The sequence below is a fragment of the Labeo rohita genome, chromosome 20, assembly GCF_022985175.1.
Source record: "Labeo rohita strain BAU-BD-2019 chromosome 20, IGBB_LRoh.1.0, whole genome shotgun sequence".
In the NCBI taxonomy this organism is placed as follows: Eukaryota; Metazoa; Chordata; class Actinopteri; order Cypriniformes; family Cyprinidae; genus Labeo; species Labeo rohita.
In genome coordinates this window covers 23,117,924-23,126,397 of record NC_066888.1, presented here as the reverse complement: position 1 = coordinate 23,126,397, position 8,474 = coordinate 23,117,924, and the positions used below count along the sequence as shown (strand labels likewise).

General features: G+C 34.3%; 1 protein-coding gene across 1 annotated transcript; it reads left to right on the top strand.

The window, feature by feature from the left end:
* The first annotated feature begins 877 nt into the window (after nucleotides 1–877).
* LOC127183158 (uncharacterized) lies at nucleotides 878–7,345 on the top strand. Its single transcript, XM_051139003.1, has 12 exons — nucleotides 878–932; nucleotides 1,372–1,442; nucleotides 1,735–1,844; nucleotides 2,124–2,172; nucleotides 2,356–2,505; nucleotides 2,602–2,766; nucleotides 6,196–6,345; nucleotides 6,433–6,606; nucleotides 6,714–6,743; nucleotides 6,856–6,999; nucleotides 7,092–7,256; nucleotides 7,341–7,345. Exons 2-12 carry the CDS (start codon nucleotides 1,430–1,432, stop codon nucleotides 7,343–7,345), a joined length of 1,155 nt encoding a protein of 384 aa, XP_050994960.1. The 5' UTR covers nucleotides 878–932; nucleotides 1,372–1,429.
* Nucleotides 7,346–8,474: the final 1,129 nt, after the last annotated feature.

Sequence of the window (8,474 nt, the reverse complement as noted above, 5' to 3'; positions counted from 1 at the left end):
ATACCAAGAACGATAACAATAAAGATAATTATAATTCTAGCTATATTAGTGTCCACATCAACGCACGATAACTTTTTGTTATAAGCATGCACTCAGGTTATGTCATCTGTTGTTTTAAATGCTTGAGCCCTTTAAAGCTTGGATTTTGATTTGCTATTCAGTTTGCTCTATCCATTCGCTCCAGGCTTCCAAACCTGATCAAGCAAGCACACCTGAAAAAGTGAATGAAAGTCTTCAGAATACTATACATTTTAATATGTAGATCTCATCCTCCTCTGACTTTAGTGGGATCCCCTAGGCGCAGGGCCCAAGACAATGTTCCTGAGTCCTGGATTTGTTAAGATATAAATAATGTTCACTGAGAAAAATAAAAAAATCTGATGAATCCTGCTTAACAACTCTCAAATGCTTCCTTTCACAGATAGTGTTGGGAGTGTACATACAATTATGCAATGATGTTAATAGATTTTATACTCCACCCGTGAAAATACATTTTCTTACATATACAAATACATAACAGCAAGTTGATTGAAGGTAATAAAATCCATTTATTATACTTTAGATTAAATATTAGTTTTCCTTTGTTGATTGATTTTCAGAGACAAGGCCTGATAAAGTTTTACTATTTAATTTTTTTTTTTTTAAGTGATATGTGAATATATAACCTATTATACATGTTTTACTCCTGATAATGTGGCCCACAAACCCTTATACTGCTTCTTTTGAAATACCACCGTCTACTTTGTTGTGTTCACACAAGAGAACAAGGAAATAATAGAGGGAATCAGACTTGTCTAGCAGGTGACCCGCACGCAGTCACATTATTGCGGTGCCCTGGACGATTTTGTAGGTGGATCCTTTGACAAGGAAACAAAATCTCAGACCCTGAGAAACGAGTTTGGCATCTCTTCGTGGCTCTTTCCAGAGGCAAGGTAGGAGTGATAAATCAGCGTTTATTCTTTTAAACATAAAACTGCTGTAAAACAGTTTAGGCAATTTGACCTAATTTCAGCTGAGTGATTGTAGTTGACTGCTGTGCAACAACAACTTATTTGTGCTTTCAGTTTGTGTCATTGTAATTAATAATGAAATGAATGTTCTGATTGATTGCAAGGTAGTTCCATGAAGGATTCAACCCTTATGTACGCTAATAGAAATATGTGCTGAACATTTATGCTTCAGATTTTTTAAGGAATAACATTTTATTGTATTTATGATCATTTGTGACAAACACCATGACAGTATCATTATTTTAAGCACAGGTCATTACAATATACCTTAAACATCTTTAATCAAAATTTAGTTTTATTGTTCAATTGTATATTTGTTCTTTGATTATACTGTATATGACAGAATTTCCTATTTTTACAGATGTAATGTTGATGAGCCATATAATTGCCTTTTTGATAGACATACATCAAAGAAAAACATGTCTGGTCAAGGTACAATATACTGCAAATTATTTTTCATTTATTATAACAACTTTTGCATTACAGCATTTGCATCTTGAAAAGGTTTTAGTTCTGATATGATGACAAAAAATTTATGGCTTGATTTACAACATCTCACTGAAATCGATCACATTTGGTAGCTGTCTGTTTAGATTTTTGCGTTGTATAAGACAGTTCTTGTCAATTTTCGCTTTCGTTTTCCAAGACCTATAATTTCCAGATGAATTACTAATAAATGTTTGATTTATCTGTTTGTATCTTGTTTATTCTCTCATTTTCTCAGATACAGGACACATTTTAAAGTACTGTGTAGGAATCGTGATAGCTGTCCTTCTGACTCATGGATGTGTTGTGGAAACACTTGATTTTCCAGAAACAAGTATAGATTTAGAGGTAGGTGAAGGTTTATTTATACTGCAGGAACATAAAAACAAACTATATATGAAAAACGAGATTCCTGTCTTTTTTAGATTTTAGATTTTAGACTTGCACTAATATATTATTTTGAGTAGAAATTAAATATTTATCCATTAAAATCACATTTTAAATATTTAACATTAAGTTTATAGCAATAAAATACAAATTTATGGTATGGAACCATGATTAGATGATCAGCTCACATGATAAATGTTTATATGTATATAAATGTATTTTTGTGTTATTTTATTCCAGTTAAGCTACATAGATGGGCAACTACATCACAGAATACCAAGAAGCACAGGTGTGATTCATGGTTTTAACCTATACTCAGACACCCTGTCCTAATAATAGTTTAATGTGACTGATATAAAAATAAAAATGCTTTAACTTAATCTGCTTTGTTGTTGTCCCTTTCAAAAGTTTTGTCTTCTCATTTATTTGAAGAGTACAAGCCTCCTTAAAAATCTCATCCCTTTCCCCAAAGGATTAGAGCTGTTGGAGTTCATTGTGGTTGTTGAGGTGAATGCGTCGCAAGCTGTGGTAATTGAACAGATCAGAGCGTCGTTGGCCTCCATCGCGTTTCCTCTTCAACTGGACAACAGCACTGAAGTTACTGCTGCAAACATTACAACAGGTGAGCCTGCAAACTGGTGTTCCAAAGCCATTTACGTCATTCTTACTTCTTCATTTTCTTAAGTGTTGTGTCAACATTGTGTTATGTTTCCATTAGTGTGCCAAACAAATGTGACCGACTACCAGTGTGTATGTGAAGATGGCTATGCATGGTCATACAACAACTGCCAGATATATAAGGCCTGTGGCCAGATCGGTTTTGGCTCATGTGGATGTATCAATGGTATTCCCAGTGATGGAGAGATGTGTGTGCTGGAGAGTGGTAAGAATGATAACCTCATAATTAAGACAATACATTAAAATAATATTGTAAGACACACCAATTTGCAAGCAGCAAAACAAGATAAAAAATAGCTAAAAATAGCTGTCCGCAGATTAGACCGAAAGCCAGACCTATAAAATTTACAAATGGCCATGTCCATTCTTACGGGAAGAAAAATGTGGATGCATACTAGGGGTGGGAGAAAAATCGATTCACATTTGAATCGCGATTCAGTCTTTTGCAGATTTGCATCGATTCACTAATTTCAAAAATCAATTTTCTAGTTAATATAATAATAATAATAATAATAATAATAATAATAATAATAATAATAGCCTAGGCTTAATAATAATATGATGTTGTCGGGAAAAAACAGCAACAGCTATGAAGGAAGAAAAACAAATACATTCTGCCCCATTTTCAGTGAGGCCAAGTAATTATTGGTATTTTGTTATTATGGGAAGTAGGGATGCACCCAAATCCGTATTCGCAAAGGCATGGAAAACTACATTCTATGGAGCCACTAAAAGGACATGGTTAGCCGCTTAGCGGTAGCCTGTTACATAGAGTACATACAGTTTATCTTACCACATAACCGGGGGAAAGGTGACTGTTAGGACGATGCCGAATGATTTGCAGATCCTGAACACCACTGACAAACTTCTAATCTTGTGAAATGTGTGGTAGGGATAGCTGGTCTGTAATATACACAGAGTACTTGCGATCGCGAATCTTGAAAGTGAAAGTAAAAAGCGAGTATATTAATATATTAATAATGGCTCCCTGATGCCCGCAATTTATATACAGGATAATTACCCACAACATAATTGTGAGAGAAAGCATTGAAATATGTATTTTTTTCCTCCCATCTTGTATTTATTCCGTTTAGGGGTTCTGTAGTATGTCATTTCCTTCCCAAACACTGTATTCCGGGATTCGGGTACATCGCTAATGGGAAGTATATTTTTGATTAGGAAGATAATAGTTAAACACTGATTTTTTTTTTATTTATTTTTTTTTTTAATCAGCACTACTCATACTATAGACCGGTGTGTGATTTTAATTGAATCGTGACCCAAAGAATCGATTTGAATCGAAACGTCAGGTGCCTAAAGATTCTTACCCCTAACAAATACAATAAAGAGTATATATTTGCAATTATAAATGGTTAGTTTCAGTTCTTGATTTTGATTGGTCAGCAAAACTCTACCAATACCAATTTTACCAATGGTTCTGTGTAACACACTTAGGAACATAAACAATCAATATAGCTCCAAAACTGCTTCATTTATTACCTGTTTTAGCAAAATTCACTGTTTGTTATATGATGAATTATGAGCAACCGAAGCTGGTGTTATGTTCATCTTTAATTTTGAGGCCACACCCTTCCCACTTTCAAATAAACTCATGTCATACTGGAGATAAGCTGATGGACTTGTCTGTGTAGAAACCTAAAGTTTGCTACGTGTGGAGGGAATATTACTGTATTTAATAGTTTTCTGTTTCATGTATTCTATTGTATGTCCATCAGCTTACACTGTAATGAGCTTGCAATTTTGTGCTGCACCACGAATCGGTCAAAGCTGGAAAACACGTTGTGCCTAACAACGGTCCACAGCAGTGACACTTTCACAGCACAGCCTCTCGTAACTACCTTATTGCTTACGTAATTTACAGTGAAAATTAGGGCTGCCCCTAATAGTCCATTAACCGTTAGATGCCGAGAAGAGGCTTGGTCGACCAAAATTTTATTAGTTGCAGAAAAAAGAAAGATAAAGAAGTGGCAAAGTCACGCAGTCCGTGACGGACAGATCGTTAACGGCTGGTCTATGTGGTAATACAGTAGTCAACATTTGAAGTGGATCAAAAAGGTTCATTAAAGTTGTCCTAAGACAAGAACGGGTATTGTTTTGGTTTTAGGACGTCTTTGAAAGATTTTTGATCCACTTCAAATGTTGATTAGTGCATAATACATCAGACAGGACATCCAAATGCTCACCTATCATTCATCAAATATGTATATATTTACCTCATATATACATATATATACCAACATATATATACCTCAAATATGGCTTTTCATCTGACAGATGTCTGTAGTAGCAACTTTACATGGCAGCTCAATCTAATGTTAACCTAGAAAATGTGCACTATTGAAGTGAGCTGAATAGCTGCATGACAGATAGAGGCGCCGGTACGGTCACTTGCTCTTAAAATACTCTGTCATTTTTAGTCATACAGATAAAAGTAATACAGCTTTCGAATCTGTAAAGACTCGAATCTGTAAGATTTATTTGTGTGCACTCAGAATAACAACGAAATGTTGCGCTTTTGCAAACAGGATGCGCTTGATGTTGTCTCTGTCTCTTGTGTAAAACTTCTTGTCTGTCAGAGTGTTGTCAGTTTCCTCGTTGTTCCACGATGTATTTTTCACTGCGTGAGAACATGATGTGTAGTATGAGAGTGGCATTGTTTGTCGGACATATTAACAGTAACTAAGGAGGGTGGGTTTTTGCAAAGGGTCAGTTGGTTATCATTTTTTTTAATACGTGGTCTCCCGATAAATGGAATATATTAGGTCTCTAAAGAAAAGTTTTCAACAACATTATTTACATGTAAAGTATTCTGTGTATACTTGTCTTACAGACATGAAAAATATATCTGTAGAAAGTAAAATGTCTGCTTTTAAATGAACCAAATAGAAAACAAATATTCTCAGATTATGTAATTCGTATGAAACATGCATACATGCGCATCACTACTGCGGAGATGACGAGTTAGTATCGCCGACTTCATCTCTTAAGCCGAAAACAAAGAAAGCACTATTTTAAATTATGAAAACATTAATGCAGGCTGTTTTTCCCTGACACATTCATAGTTATTATATCTGCCGGTGTGCTGTGGCAAGCTTTTTTGCATGTACTTTTTAGGCTACGTAGGCAATTAAAGGCTTATTTTTATGATTTATATGGTTTATTAGGCAGGCCTAGTGAAAATCTATATTTAACAAGACAATATATATCATTTTACATACATTTTACAACTAAAAAATATGAATGACCTTATAATTTATGGTGGAAAAAACACTAAAGCCCAATGTCAACAAATATGTATACTGTAAATATTTGGGCACCAAAATGTCTGTCATTATGTCTGGGAATGTTGGCAGTTAAATTCTAGCAACTACAGTCACCAGTTTTGTACAGTAAATTATTATATTTCTACACATTTGTAGGGATTGATGTACAAATGAATGTTTACTTAATACATTTGCTGCTTACATTTTATGTATTTACACATTACCGTTGTTAGTGTAATTAATTATATAAATATATTGGGATGAAAAACGCAGTATTGTAAATGTACACTCTTAATATCAAATGCAGTGGAAAGGCCAAGCTGATGATGTGATTCTTGAATGTGTCACAGAACTGCCCTTTACAGACTTCTTGTTTGAAATTGAGCTGGAATCATCAAGCATCGCTGTGATCAATGAGATGAGGCAATATCTGCAGAACATCACCTTTCCACTTCAGTTTAGTGAGGTGGTTGAAGTATTAGATGTGGACATCACAACAGGTGAGGAGTATCACATGACCTTCTGAACATAAATACAGTGCTGATCTGTTAGAAATAAGCTTACTTCTACTTTGTATCCTTTCTTAGTGTGCAATTTTAGTGACAGTGGATACAAGTGCATATGTGAGGACCAATACTTCTGGCCGTGTGATAAATGCAAAGAATATGGGAGCTGTGACAGCATTATTAACAACACGTGCAGCTGCATCAATAATATTCCAAGTGACAGACAGTTCTGTCAAGCAGTCAGCGAGATAACAAGTAAGCAAAATATTCATTTTCTCTTTGTAATCATACAAAAGATCTGTCAGCCATTTACTGTTACTTGAACTGTTTTTTCTAATAAATTCTCATCCTTTTCCTGGAAGATAACACGGCATGCGGGCAACCAACATCAGGTACGTAAAAATATCTGACTTCAATCTAGGTATTGAGATCACTGTAACATTTGCGTATTATAAAAAGGATGAATATTCCTAACTCTTTTTATCTTTCCTACAATGACTCCAGTTTCTGCTGAATATCTAACTGAAATTCAGATAGATGTAGAGAATGCTGCCACCATTGATCAGCTGAGGACCTTTCTGATGTCTTTCAATTTGCCCTACACAGTCAGTGACAGCACTAACATTACAGAAATCAACATGACTACTGGTATGATCTTTGGCTCTGTTTTGCATGTTGTACTTTATGCATCATAAATATTACCATAAACGAATGATGAATTTGTGGATTCTGCTTTCCAGTGTGTTCTTTGAACCAAACACAGTATCAGTGTAAATGTGAGGATCAGTTTGTTTGGCCGAATGACACGTGTCACTCATACGAGGCCTGTGATGACATCACTGATAGTTCATGTACATGCATCAATGACCTTCCAAACGACGGACAGTTCTGCCAGTTAAAAGAAGGTAAGCGATTACGTTTATGCATTTTAATGAATTACATTTTTCTGATATTTACACTTTTTAACTTAATTGACCCTTCACAAACAGCTTGATTGACGGGCGATCTGACAAACAAATCAGACAGGAGCGTAGATTAACTTTGATGGACTTAAACTTAAAAAATTGTATGAATTGAACGTCTTTCCGCGGTTAAAATAAAATATGTTCTGATGTTCATTCATGTATATTTCATTCTTTAAGTAAATAAGAAAAGACACGTTGCTTGATCTAATAAGGCAACACAGTGATCTTCCACGACGCATGTTGTGTCCACTAAACTATATTTATTGTTTAAATTTCTTTAAAAAATGACATTTTGAAGCTGAGACCTTGTTTCATATCAGAAGTAATCTGCTCTGTCTTGTCTGTCAGAGTGTTGTCAGTTTCCTCGTTGTTCCGCAATGTGTTTTTCACTGCGTGAGAACATGATGTGTAGGTTGAGAGCGGCATTGTTTGTCGGACATACTAACAGTAACTAAGGAGGGTGGGTTTTTGCAAAGGGTCCAGTTGGTTATCATTTTTTAATACGTGGTCTACCGATAAATGGAATGTATTACGTCTCTAGAACATGTACTTTACATGTAAAGTAACATAAATATTAATTGTTTGGATAATTTTAAAGTAAAAAAATAGGCGTAGAAATGCGTTTCAGCCCATTTAGATTCCAGAACTTTGAATAAAACCTAGATTGGTTATCTTTTTATTATTAATAAAAAATTATATATAAATATATGTATATATATATATATATATATATATATATATATATATATATACATATAAATATATGTATGTGTGTGTGTGTGTGTGTGATTAATTAATAAAACAAAATAAAACAAAATATGTTGTAGTCTAATGATCATTCAGCATATCAGTAACTGGAATATAAAAATGATATGATAATAATGTGAATATAAAAATAATATGAATTAGTATCAGTTGATCTGAGCTTGCAAAAAAATACAGCAACATATCAACATTCCAAAAAAGGACGAGAAGACAGTGGCACGAAGAAAAACCTGTTTTTGACTATGAAGGTACATAGTTTTTCTGTTTTCCTGCTTTAATTTTACTGCATGTAGACTGATTATGTGCTTGTTTTTTGTAGTTACTGGAAATAGTACATTTATATCATTTTGAGAATACAGTCATATTGATTTTTCTGCTCAACCTGCTTCTGTT

Bases quoted from the DNA above. Each gene is read 5' to 3' on its own strand.
- LOC127183158 (XM_051139003.1), top strand. The intron at 6,607-6,713 runs GTAAGCAAAATA...TTTTCCTGGAAG, and splicing joins AGCAGTCAGCGAGATAACAA to ATAACACGGCATGCGGGCAA. The intron at 6,744-6,855 runs GTACGTAAAAAT...CAATGACTCCAG, and splicing joins ATGCGGGCAACCAACATCAG to TTTCTGCTGAATATCTAACT.